The sequence below is a fragment of the Stigmatopora argus genome, chromosome 12 (assembly GCF_051989625.1).
Source record: "Stigmatopora argus isolate UIUO_Sarg chromosome 12, RoL_Sarg_1.0, whole genome shotgun sequence".
NCBI lineage: Eukaryota > Metazoa > Chordata > Actinopteri > Syngnathiformes > Syngnathidae > Stigmatopora > Stigmatopora argus.
Window position 1 is genome coordinate 12,800,440 of NC_135398.1, and position 14,418 is coordinate 12,814,857.

The 14,418-nt window shown below is 37.6% G+C and overlaps 1 protein-coding gene across 1 annotated transcript in view; it reads left to right on the top strand.

Moving 5' to 3' along the window:
* Window positions 1-13,533, top strand: part of pappa2 (pappalysin 2) — a 44,617-nt gene extending 31,084 nt beyond the window's left edge. Inside the window, exons 22-27 of the mRNA XM_077615847.1 lie at window positions 1,256-1,424; window positions 3,226-3,358; window positions 3,899-4,020; window positions 8,943-9,014; window positions 11,063-11,161; window positions 12,738-13,533. Coding sequence (XP_077471973.1) covers window positions 1,256-1,424; window positions 3,226-3,358; window positions 3,899-4,020; window positions 8,943-9,014; window positions 11,063-11,161; window positions 12,738-12,851 — 709 coding nt within the window. The 3' untranslated portion in view covers window positions 12,852-13,533. The remainder of the gene's footprint in view (window positions 1-1,255; window positions 1,425-3,225; window positions 3,359-3,898; window positions 4,021-8,942; window positions 9,015-11,062; window positions 11,162-12,737) is intronic.
* Window positions 13,534-14,418: the final 885 nt, after the last annotated feature.

Consider the following 14,418-nt stretch of genomic DNA (forward strand, 5'->3'; position numbering starts at 1 on the left):
GCAGGGGCAAAATCTAATAGAATGATATGCTATATTACACTAAACCTAAAACTGTATGTGCATAGTTTCAAATAGTTTTTAGTTTGCATTAGCAAAACTATAAAGTTACTTTACAGTAGTCCTGTGAAGTGTACAATGACATAGGCTGTGACGTGCTTTATTCATTTAGTAACTACAATCTACTTATTATTGGACACCCATGAGAAAGAAACAGTCTTTACTGTATGCCAGGTTGATTTCCTGCTTCAAATTAACTTAACTATCCCTTTTCCGATGGTTTAGTGTGTTTGGAGTTATCATGTTGATGAGTTCATCCTGTAAATATGCTGTAAAGATAATTTTCCCCACTGTGCTGCCCTAATGGTAGGTTATTAAACATTAACAAGCATTTAATCTTTCATGAAACCAGTTAAATTCCGATTTATTACATTTTATTATATCAAATTTCCAATTAGTGAGGTGGAAAACAACCTATCATTAAGATTGGTTTGCTGCTTGGCATCTTTCGCATTCTCAAACGATTCTGGAAACATTAGAATAACCCCTGATGCTTTATTAGTTTAACCATGTGAATAAGAGAAGTTTTTAGCAGTTTCATGCTTTTAAGATGTGCACTCGTATCCTTTAATGCAATAGCACATAGTATTGTTTTAGCCTTGTACAGTGTATTGGATTGGATTGGATAACTTTATTCATCCCATATTCGGGAAATTTCGTTGTCACAGTAGCAAGAGGGTGAGGATGCAGAAATAGGAAAGGCATTTTAGACATAAATAGATAGGTAATAAGTAAGTTAATAAATAAATACATGAATAAATATAAATAAATAAGCGTGTTGCTGAAATATATATATATATATACATACATATATATATACATATATACATACATATATATATATATATATATACATATATATATACATACACATGTACATGTACATACGTGTACATATACATACACATACATATATATAAGCATACATACATACATATACATGCATGCATACGAATGGGAAGACTTTGTGGTTTTGTACAAAGTACAAAATACAAAGGTGCATTGAATGTATTGTGTGTGTATATATTTGTGTGCGCTCACTTCGAAATAGTGTTTCAAAGCAAAAGAAGCAGTATCTGAGGTCCTCTTTCCCCAGGTCATCCTAACACAATGTAACCTGCATCAAATGACATCTCCATGATCAAAGTTCAAAATCAACTCAGCATATTTCAACATTTACCTTGCTTTTGTTTTTTAGGAAGTACTTTAAAACAGAGTGCCTAGAGGTAGGGCAATGGGAGGATCCCTCCTGTGAGCCGATATCTTGCCCAGCATTACCTGGTGTTTTCCAGGGCATGTATACATGCACCAATGGCCTCAGTTATGGCACACTCTGTACCCTTCAGTGTCCAGATGCAAGAGAAAATGTAAGTTATTAATGTTTAAAGAACATCCAGTATATGTGAAGATCAGTCAATTTCCAAAAGGAGATTGCAGTAGCATTTCTATTGCATGGACAGAAACTCTAGATAATATTAAAGGTCAAAGGCCACAACATTATGCGTCGTAACAGGAAATATTGTTTTTGCACATGCGCTTTAATGTTTTGATGGCAAAATACGGCAACCAGGCATTGTCATCGTCCAATTTGCAAAGATTCCAGTCCGTATTCACTTAAACAGATTCCACATGCTGATGGTGGGTGGGTTGTTTCTGACCCTCTAAGATTGTTCCCTTTTACTAAGACCCCCAAAAGTGGTGCTAAATTGTGTGCGCAGTCACGTTAACACTGTAATTCATGTGCTAAACTCTCATATTTAAAGAGGTTCTTGCACCTTAGGTAAATCTGACAGTGATGCATGGCCTAAAAGCCCCTGATTGCTACTAAGTGGGCACTTGTGCCCCCCAAATTTGATCCAGTGTGATTTAGTTTTACATCTACGTACATATGTGATAAGAGTAAATCTGCCAAATTAGTAAAATTATGAATAAATACGTTTTGTTGCTGATTAAAATGTACTCGAAGACTCAGTTGATTTGCTACTTTTAACATTGCGATGGCATGAGAGTGAGCAGAAAGGAGTTTGTTTGCTTTGGGCTTGCGACATCAGACAATGGGCAGCAGGCAGCCCGCTGTGAATTATGTTAAAAGGCTCTCAACACCAAAACAAGTAGCAAGTTTTGTCAGCGTTTAAAAAGGAATGTTTTGAAAACTTCCACTCGGAAACAGACAATGGATGAAATTATTTCACATTGTTTTACAACAAGGAGGCTGGTAGTCAAGGAGTTGATTGCTCTGAACATTGTCAAAGTCAAGTCACGTATCCATATCCAACAGTCTTCTGATTATCTGTATGTATGTTTATTCATCAACTGTCAGTTTTACCGCAATTCTTCTAGTGGAATGAATAACTTCCCAAAAAGCTGAAGCTAAACACCGAAATTAAAACACCAATACTGCAATTGGGGGCCATCCAGAGCGTTTTCAGTTTTGGGCTGAACTTTTTAAAGAGACCTATAAAATTTAAAAAGCTGCCATGTTAGAGAGAGTCTAATATTACTTATTATATTTACTACTAAACAAATGATATAACCGGTAAGAGACAACCTACTTGTGTGAAATATTATTTGCAGTTTGCAAGCAACAATATCTATTTGGTGTGACAGATTTAATAAAGTTTGCTTTAAATTTTCGGCTCCCCAATTTTTTTTAAGCATAATGCTGGATATAGTCAAGGGATGATGGTAAATGCTACCGACTCCAAAAGTAGCAAACGTTTCTGATACCTTATTGTTGCTCATTAATTCATTCATTTTCTGAACAGCTTTATCCTCACTAGGGTCGCGGGGCTGCTGGAGTCTATCCCAGTTGATTTAGGGCCAGAGGCGGGGGACACCTTGAATCACTGGCGAGCCAATCGCAGGGCACGAGTAGACGGATAACCATTCACACTCAAACTCATACCTAGGGGCAATTTAGAGTGTCCAATCAGCCTACCATGCATGCTTTTTGAAATGTGGGAGGAACCCGGAGCACTTGGAGAAAACCCATGCTGTCCCGGGGAGAACATGCAAACTCCACACAGGTGGACTGACCTGGGTTCGAACCCAAGACCCCAGAGCTGTGAGGCCAACATGCTAACCACTCAACCAATGGGCCGCCCCCTTATAGTTGTATTTTATTTTTAAAAATACCATACATTTTGTCATTTGCTTTGCTGCTTTCAGAGTGTGATTCACTGCACTAAGAATGGTGAATGGTCAGAACAGTTCACCATGTGTTCTGGGCTCATCGGATCCTGTTCTGCTCCTACTGATCTGAACTCTGTAGCATATAGCTGCGATGAGGGCATGGATATTGGTGAGCAAAATTTTCAGTGTATGAGGAAAATTGTGACAGATATTCAGGCAAATCCTTCATGGTTCAAAGCATATGGTAGTAAATCTATTGGTGGGTACTGAGTAGCTACAAGTACACTGCTACATTACTGTTTTAACTTTTTTAGTTATTTTTTTAACATTTCAATGAGGCTTGAATTTAAGATGCTTTACTTTCTCTTGCATAGCTTTGTTAAGAAATACAATTTTTACTGAAATGAGAATTGACAATTACTACATTCTGCTCACAACTTTTAGCCAAAAGACAAACATGCACGTGTGCTATGTGTGAAAAAATGGCTTTTGTTAGTGAGTATAAAGCACTTAATCGAAGCAAAAGAAGGGGACAATTAAATGTCAACAAACGTTTTAAAATCCTCTAAATTTAAAGAATAAAAAAAGATTGAAAATAAAGTACCCAAAATAAGTAATCAACTTTCAAATCTTTAAATAGATGAATGGCAAAAGCCTACTTTATGTTCAGTTGTCATCCTTCAAATTTAAACATAATACTTCTGTTCAGGTGCTGTTTGCGTTCCAACCTGCATTTTGACTCCTGACATGGAACTTCACGACCCTGTGGTTCTGCCAAATTCCTCTACAGTTGACTCCATAAAACACTGGATGCTTCCCATTAAAGTTCAGGTGAGATTAATGTTAATATTCAAGATTTACATGGCATTTATGTTTGATAACAATCAGAAACCAAAATATAAGAGTATCATTTAGTAGAATTGATAGGTATGTTAGTAGGTCGAGCTGCCTCGTGGTGTAGAGGTTCAGAGATTTTTGGATAAGCGGAAAAGAAAATGAAAGAATTCATGTTTGAAATTTTTCCCCATAGAAGTCCTCCATTATTTCTGATTACATTTGGCAATAATCGTTATTAAAAACAGCTTTAGCACGGGAGCCAAATCAGTATCCGAAAAGTGTTAAATGTTAAAAAATATATAAAAATATGCGAACTGAAAATGAAGACACAAAAGAAAAACTAAACCGTAAGTTTGCGTAAACCAAGCAGATTGCAGAAAAAATATATAACAATGAGCATCACAGTCTACGAGATATCCCAAAGAAAAAAATAATATTAAAATAAATAAATGATGGAGTCACACTGTGATACTCGTCACAGAAATACTGTACCTACAGCGGCAATGCTGACAAAAATGGAGAGTAGAGGGAAGGTTACTACACACAGGAGTCATGTTTAGTTGGTTCTACCATCTGTACACTGGAAATGCATACTACACTAGACAACCTGAGGTTTTATGCACTTTTGTGGTACTGTGTGCATGCAGATTTCCCACAAAAAAACGGTCTTATAAATGTGGAATTAAAGTAACTGAAAAATGTATCTTTTGTTTTTCTCAGGAGGTCTTTGTCATGCAAATGTAGCCTTAGTCTAGAGCAGGGGTCGGGAACCTTTTTGACAGAGAGAGCCATAAACAATTCATATTTTCTAATGTTATTTCTTGAGAGCCATTCTCGGGATTGAAAAGTAAAAATATATGAAAGAGGGATTTTAATTTTTTTTTTGTCATTTCATCACTTTTAACGTACAAAAAGTATCTGAATTATTTTGACAACATTGTTATGCTGTGGCTAATAAATCAGTATCAATGATGTCATGCATGTAGAAGAGTAATAAAAACAAAATTATGATTAAAGTAGGGGTACAGGTAGTGTCGATACCGCAGTGACGCTCTTATTAGGGCGTTCGAGACTCAGCTCTCTCACCAATGATTTCCATATTTTACCTCACAGGTTAGTGGAGAGCCATATGCCACCATGGAAAGAGCCACATATGGCTCCCAAGCCAAAGGTTCCCTACCCCTGGTCTAGAGTAAAAATCCTAAATTTAAAGGCTGTAAAGGATGAAATGGTACTCAGGGTAACCTTTTGGTGTAAAGCAATGGTAGATGTTTGCAATTCACAATGAAGATATTCCCTTGGTCCTTGGTGTTCCTCTCATTTGGTATTTTGTCTTCAATAAAGAAGAGCGCCTACACCTAATTGGATAAAATAGCTTTTGGTGTAGAAGCTCCTCCATAAAGCAACTCCAAGTAAAATTACTAATACAAGACCAACACATTGCACTGGAGTTTGAAGTTATTGTGCCAAGACATAATATTTATAGCAACCTCAATCAATATTAAGCTATAATAAAATCACTTTCTAGTTACCCAAATCCTTTTAAAAGATTGGCTTTTTGAAATGTTAAATAAATGTAATCTATTTGTATGTATGTGTATTGTAATTATAGTTTATTCATACTATATAATGAATACACTTGGTGAGTACTTGCTCAAAAAGGGCCACTATAACTTGGCAGATGGTGGCCACAAAAATAATTAATGTCCAATCCTGTGAAAATAAATATAAGAGTCTTGTCCATTCTGAGCAGAAATCATCTGGAATATCTGATCTATTGCCCACCAAGAATCACATTTAATATGATTAATAGCTAGCATAACCTGCATGTCAAATCTGAAGTCAAAGGTCAAAATAGTATATGTTCTTATTTTGTAGTCAAACAGTCATACACCCCATAACTTATCCAGTACGTGGTGCTGTCCAGGTCAGCTTGTGAAATTTCAAAACTACTGGCAGGTTTCGTGAGAATAGGTTGTTTTGCTTCCCTGTTTCTATGTAACCTATCTGGACTGTCATGAAAGCTGAGCCACCGAAAAACAGCAAAGAAATAAATCCAGCAGAATGAATAATGCACTGAAACAGCTGGTGGTCGGAACAATAGCATGCTGTAAAAAGAGTTACTTGACGTTGTCCTTTTTTATGGTTAGACTAAAATTAGTATACCAAAAACATATCTCTATTGTCTTCACTCAACTGCAACATCGAACTGAAAAGATGAACACTTTTAACCCATTTAGTGCATTTTTCATAAACATCTGTTTGTACATAACCTTTCCTTTAGATGTTAGTTAAAGGAAAGGGACAAACATAATATACCCTCTAATAATCCCATCACGTATCCTAAACAAATCCTTTGCATATAAGGATTGAGTTAAGGAACATTTTTTTGTTTTTAGATATTCACAAAAAATATCGATATCAAGAATAAGCAGCATATTAAGGCTTTACACCTGGTGTCTTTGTGTGTAGTTTTTCTGCGAACAGAATGGGCACTAACTCTATTTTGTGGTTCCTTCACATATTGATTTATCAAGACTGAAATGTTGCCTCCAACACTGCACACGACAGTCAGAGTGAATTTTTTTTAATAATATGCTGTGTCACTCACTGAGCTTCCAGCCATTGAGTATAACATATATGCCCCTGCACAAGCCGCCATATTAACTAGACTGCTTAAAAAAGATGAAAATATAAGTACTGTATCAAATTGAACTTTTCTTTAAAATAAATGACTTATTGCCCTTTCTTAAGGTTTCTATACATGATTGACATAGACATAGATTCAACACGAACATAGAATGTGTATGTACGTACATTCACACATAATATGCTGGATTTTATCAATATATTTATTTTCAGTCTTTCTTGCTTCCTAAGAATACATTGAACTGAATGTCCTTTTATCAAAACTGACAAGTAATCGGCAAGAGTTTCAAGAAAATAACCTCTTAATTTCTCAATTGCAACATAATATCACATTCTGCGTTTATTTGGATGTCTATCCACTTGTTTTTCAGTTACTGGAAATAAGTACATTCTACATGATGAAAGGCTACAGTTGACATCCAATTTTCAGGAAATTCATACAAACACGTTGCCAGATTTTGTAGGAAAGTTGGGTCTCACTACATCATATCTCATGAAAAGGTTTTAAATGAATGCTGTCAACACTGACCCACTTTTGCTTTGCTTTTGGGTGGTCAGTCAGGCAGCCAGAAACGCAGTGAATCTGACCTTACCACGGTCAAATAGTTGGATAGATGTTGGTTCCTTACAACATACTCCTGACACTGCATTACAATTTCAACGCATTGTGTTATCTGAGATAGCTGATCTACCTGGCTAGCTCTGTCTCCTTAATCACAAGGGAGGATTGCCTTTTGGCCTGCTATCGGGCAGGGTTGGGTAAACTATTCCACAAAGGGCCGCCCGCAGTGGGTGCAGGCTTTCGTTCCAACCTCTAAAGAGGAAACCTTTCCACAAATCTGGTATCTTAGAAGTGCAATCAGTGGATTGCAGTCAGGTGCTTCGTCTTTCAGCAGAAACCCAATTTGTTCAACTGTCTGTGCTAGATCAGTTGAAACAAAAACCTGCACTCACAGCGGCCCTTGAGGATCGGTTTGCCCACCCCCGTACCATGTTGCATCGTCAGTAAAGAGTTGTGGTTTGAGTCCAACAGTTGTATTTCTTCTGTTCTAAGTTTTTTTAAATTTTTTATTTATTTTTAATATACATTCCAGAAGAACATTTTAAATAAATTATAAAATAAACTACAATTCCCTCCGGTGGCTGAGTGGTTCTGAGATTGAGGGTTCCATTGCAGGTCCGGAACTTCTTGTGTGGAGTTTGCATGTTCTCCCCAGGGTTGCGTGTGTTTCTCACAAGGATTGCAGGGGGTGCTAGGGCCTATCCCAGCTGACTTCGGGCACTGGGCAAGGGACACCCAGAATTAGTGGCCAGCCAATCCCAGGGCACAAGGAGACAGACGATGATTCATGATCACATTCATATCTAGGGGCAATTTAGAGTGTTCAACCAGCCTACCATGCATGTTTTGGGGATGTGGGAGGAAACCGGAGTACCCGGAAAAGACCCACGCAAGCCCGGGGAGAAAATCCAAACTCCACAAAGTGAGGACCCACTTGGGATCGAACTCACGACCCCAGAATCCAGCCCGACGCACTAACCACTCACCACCGGACTGTCTAATCTAGTAAATATCATCTATAATCCTTATAAAGCATGATTTATGGGTATGTGAGTGTGTGTGTGTGTAAGTTAAGATTCTCTCGCTACATTTTTTCAAACCGTGCAACGTAGAGAGTTTAATTTTTTTTATGGTGGCCAGAAACGGCTGTTGGATCCTAATAGACGAGTGATTGAATTTCTTCACCTTTTCTAAGTCTGTAAACTCAATCTTTTATTTGTTAAACAACCATTTTTTCAAAAAATAATTTATTTAATAGCGCAACAATTGCCTTTTGATTCTAAACAAGCAGGGGAGACCGGCAAAGGTTGTTGCAAATAAAACAGGTGACATAAGGCCTCTCTGTGGCTTTGCTGGACAGATTTTGGACAGGTAAGTGGCAATTGTAAGGACCAATGACTAACTAGAAAACAACATTTTCATTGACTTGTTGAGGGCCGAAGGTAGGGGTATTTTTTACGGAGCCTTAAACTCTGTCTAGCAGCGCACTCATGTGGCATGGCTTTTTTCCCCGCTATAATTTTGTAGTTTTCCTTGCATTATGGTACTGAAATAATTTGGGTTTGTACCAGACATGCAAAGTAGGGGCTGTGGGTATGTGCTTTTGCATCTGAACATGTAAATTTTACAACGTAAATAATTTGAAAATATATATTTTTTTAAGTATGATTGTCCAACTTTACTTATTGTTTGCTGTGATTTTCAGACCATTGTCTGCACAGGGACGATGAAGTGGTATCCAGCTCCTGAAAACATTTACTGCATTCATTCATGTGAGGTAGGAGTCAAAAGAGCTAAATACTGCATCAGTACCTGATTGGGGGCAGCTATAGAATTCAGTTTCTGTCCATTGACTTGCCAACATGAAAGGCATCAATGTCACCCAGCTTTATAAATTAATTAAATGAGTGAATGTCTTAATAAAATCCTTACTTGATATTGGGCTTGGCCAAGAAACAAAAACAATATTTATGGCTGCAAAAAAGATAACACTTTACCGATCGACTCTTTATTATCTCGTTAGAAACTTGAAGTTGAGTCTTCACTGTCGTAACAGATAAAATAAAATTATTGTAACAGATCTTAAGACTACGATGACGGAATCGCATCAAAATTTAACTGACTTTAATAAGAAATAAAAATCCTAAATTAATGAGTTAAACAAAATCTACCTACAGAATTGCAACTATAATGAAGAATGATGAAGACACTAAGTGATTTGAATCTTACATTCAGCTCCTTTTTTCACCCCTCAGTATATTTTTTGATTCATCATTTGCAACATACCATGGGCCTCTCCAAATAACCAAAGCCGATTCTTGTTTGACTGTTATTGGTTTGATTCAGAAAATCCTGGAACTAAATCTGGAAAACAAGCTGTTGATTAAACATATTCTCGTAAACTGCCAGCATACATTTTCCTCTTCCATTTTACAGTAAATGTTGAGAAGCAAAACAATATCCTAAAACGTGGTCTTCCATAACAACACAAATGATTGCAGCCAACATCTGTTTCTCGTGTATTTTGCTTTCCTCTTTTTGCACTGTTAATCACTGGCAATTACCATAAATGTCATCCAAGTCATGGGCCACTGTGCAACTAACAGCTATTTACTGAAGACGTTTATAAATACACAACTATTTTACATTAGAATATCTGTAGATACTGTTTTGCCATTATGATTAAACAGCAGTAAAATATTTAATGGTTAAATATTATGGGCATGCTAAAAACCACAGTAATGTACTGTATGTAAGAACTGACTCATTGGTGGCATGGTAAGAGGAAATCATTGGTCTTTCTTCAGGTGGTGCCTCCCAAGCACCCGCAAAAATTTGAGCCTCTGATGAGCCTTCTTAAGCAGCAGCCATGTGTTGGAATTCCATCTAAGCTTCTTTGCAATGTTTGTAATAGAAGCCACTCTTTCCACACATTTGCCTCTGATGGTCAGAGGAGCATATTCTCCCTATTGGTTCCCGAAGTTGATAAACACCTTCTTTGTTTTGGAGTTGGTCAGCTCCTGGTTGTTCCTAAAACACCACTCTGACAGCGCCCTCATTTCCTCTCATCCCCCTTTGAGATCAAGCCCACACAGTGGCGTTATCGAAGAATGTGATGATGTCATTTTACAGGCATTTTTCACAGTCTTGAGGGAGCCTGTGCTGAGAGTCAGAATGGCAGACAGGGGTGATAATAGCATCTTCATGGCCTGCTGTCGGCCAGGAAACGTATTATTCTGAAAATTAGGGAACTTATGATTCGACTGATTGACAGCTGCTTGTCCAGCTCCTTGCCAACGTCAGACTGTGGTCCGTGTGGTACTACGTAATAACCAGGCAGGCACGGGTATTGTAGTGTGAGAACAAGAGACACTTGGACATCATCGAGTAATCCGACACTGCGATTGCAGGGCACAAGCCCAAAAAATCAGGTCGTGTGGAATGCATAACTCTCACTATTGTGGGGACCTCAAAACAAAGTTACTTGCAAACACACTGCAGTGCTCAAGGAGATGATAGTTTTGACTCAAGAAAACAATGGATAGAAAGACAACAGCACGACAAGATCAGGAAATACACGGAAGTAACTAAGTGTTAAAAAATAATAAGTAATATTATTTTTTCCCAACACACCATGGCCCATGTTTGTTGGATGCGCTGGTGTTCATGCTTTTCATCATTTGTTTTCCAGAATGACAAATACATTGAGTTGAGAAAAAAGCGCAACATTTTATCCCGTACAAAACAGCATGAGGAATAAAGGTATACTTTTAAAAGGATAATTCTCCAATTTTAACATATACTCTTCTTCCTAACTTGTTTCAGCCTTTTGGAGGTGATGGCTGGTGCGACACCCTCAATAATCGGGCCTATTGTCAGTATGATGGAGGAGATTGCTGCCCGTCTACACTATCTTCCAAAAAGGTGGAACTGTTTGCATTTGATATTAGACGTTTTTGTATGTTTTAATGAATTGTACACATAAGCAAAATTTTCAATGTTTATCTTCAAAACGAAATGACAGCATGTACAGTTTCTGTACTTTGAGGAGAGTGGGACTGTGCCCCCCGTGCTTTCAGCTCAGGTGGTAAATAACCATGTTTTCACAGCCTCACATTTTCTTACCTCCAAAGATGAATAGGTCCAAAAAACAGGACTTTTATTTTTGCCATGGAATACAAAATTAGTGGCACATTCATTCATTTTCTGTACCGCTTTTCCTCACAAGTGTTGCAGGGGTGCTGGAGCAAGTCACAACCAGTCACAGGGCAAAACGAGACTAACATCCATTCAGGGTGTTGTCCCCCCCTCTGGCCCGGAGTCGGCTGGGATAGGCTCTAGCACTCCCCAGGACCCTGATGAGGATAAAGCAGTTCAGAAAATGAATGAATGAATGGCTATAAAACCTCTACTGCAGCTACAGCTGCGAGACATATAAAAAGGCATCAATAATGACCTCATAAAATTGAAATATTATTTAGGAATATAGCCACACTCACCAAAAAGGAGTGTGTGCTGGGCTGCGTTACTTGCTTCTGTCGTCTCATCCACCATAACAGAGAAAAACAGTGCTTTTTAAACTTCTTCTAATCTCTTCCCCATCACTTCAGCAGGTCGTTTTGTATTTTGCCGCCACGTCCCAATCACTTTCATAGTGGATAGGTGGTAATGTAAATCCGTGTTTCTCTCAGCAATAAGAGAAAGAAGCTCCAAATAGTTTCCTTTGCATTTGGATCGAGCGCATTCATAGTGTCCCCGACATGAAACTTCCTGCTTGCCCCCCCAAAAATGACACAGTCTATCAGTCTTTTCAAGATTTACCAATTCTTCTTCAGCTTTTAGTTGTGGAGCTCCATGTCCCTGAGCACTCCACTCGACACTCTAGCACGGGGTTGTCCGACCGTTCTTAATGATGTCCATCTTTTCTTGAAAAATCCATCTTGAAAATGGCTTTGACAGTAAATCTGCAAACAAATCAATTTCTTCTCCTCCTTCAGCCAAAACCGCTATTAAAACAACAACAACACAACACAACAGTATATTTGTTTGTGCAGTTTGCAACAGATATAACGTGCTAGCGCTGGCTAGTACACTATCACTAGCCAATCATAGTCCCTGAAAGCTATGACGTTTCCCTACGCCTGCGAGAAGGAATTAGTGTCGCCAACTCGAAATCTGATTGGTTAAAGCAACCAGAGGCAAATTTCTGACCCTAGCAACAAATATTAGCTGAAATGTGATTGGTTAAATGCTTAAATATGAAGACGCACATCTGGAAGCAGCGCAACCAGGGGAAAAGCAATGAAAGGAAGCTACAGACAATTTGGAAGTATTCATGGACAAAATATAATTAACATCAGTCTGCGATTCAGATATTTTTAGGCCTGCAGAGAAAGCCTTGCAGGCTTTGATGGTCCACCACTGCTATAATCAGATGACAGATGGTAGATGTGTACCTTAGTAAGTCAAATTATTAAAAATGATGCTTTCTTTCCAACAGGTTATCCAGTTTGGGGCAGACTGCGATCAGGATGAGTGTACTTGTCGCGATCCAGATGCCAAAGAGAATAAGAACAAAGCCAAGGAGCCGGAGAAGGGAAGTCAGATCCCATAAAAAAAGATTCGCGAGAGACAGCGACATGGTGTAACATAAGTCAAACTGTAAATAACATACAAAACAAAAATATGTCACCATGCAGACAAAGGTTTTGACGGTGTAAGCGTTCTTTTGAAACCAATCATAAGTACCATTGCCAATAAGAGAATAGGTCATTAAAAAGTAAAATCACAGAATATTTCAATGTCTAGTGAGTGTAATGAGTATATGGGAACTGAAATGGTACAGAATAACTGGTGAAGCATTTCAATTTGGGCTTTGCTGCTGCTATTATTTATCATCCAATTATCCCAAATGATCAGAATGGTCTTACTGCAACCCAGGACTTAATATTCCTGATGTTAACTTTAGAAATGTAAATGGCTCTGATACTTTTATTTAGTTTTACACAACTGCTGTGATAAATCATTTTCATATGCTTGTACTATTATTCACATGACTAAAAGTCGAGAATTAAAGTAATCTCGACCACACATATTGCATGTAAATGTTAAAATCGAAAAATAATGGCTCTTAAATGTCCTGTACTCCATTTGTGAAATTTGAAGTTGGTATAATGTACAATTCAATAAATATTGGAGACAAATCCCAAACACTGCTACAAGAAACATGCTTTTTAGAATAATTTGAATTGATTTGAGCTACTGTTGCAGATATTTTATCCAAGCTAGAGGGTAAGTGTAACCATGTTCAGTATTTTAATGTACTTTGTATTATGAATTGAATAAATATAAACTATATTAAACTGTTGAAAAGGCTTGATTTTTTTCTCTCTGATTTGAACACACAAATTTGCAGATCTTAAAATTGCCTCTATTTATTTATCCATGTTTTTATGTACACCTTGTTCTTATAACTTAGAGACCAGTATAGTATGATGAATTGTCATGTTTTCTCATTGTTTGATATACAAATTTCAGAACCAGATGTTTTCATATCTGGGACACAAAACTTCTTGAATGGATGATGGCTACACATTGAAATGGCCTTTGTACTTTCAAGTAATTGTTTGTACAGAAGGACGAGGCTTTTTCAGGTATTTGGAAGTCAAAGTCAAGGATGAACCAAGTTAATGCAAGTCCACATATCTTGTCATGATATTTTGGAGTTGTTACTTTTATATCTTGCTGTACTTGTGACTTTCCTAGTGTTATATGTGAAGAAAAACAGAGTTTCAGGTCATTCGGAGGTGTCAATAAGTCATTCAAGTGTTGTCAGTTTTTTTTAAAGGCACAATAACAGTCATCTTAATTGATCTCAATAAAAGTTCAGCCTAATTTCATGTTACAAAATTGATAGATTTAATCAGCTTTTTGCAACTGTAGATATGGTACTCGGACGTTTCGTCGAAAGACGTTTGGTCCCCGGACGTTTGGTCCCCGTACGTTTGGTCGCCGGGTTGTTACTGTTGAAACCAGCTCTCAAAATTAGAATCATGAGAGAGAGAGAGTGAGTTTAATATCTAAATATCTAATATCAAAATATCAACAGTAAACTCTCTGTCATAATTGGACAGCGAGCGAACCTGGCGACCAAACGTCCGTTCTACAAAACGTCTGTTCTA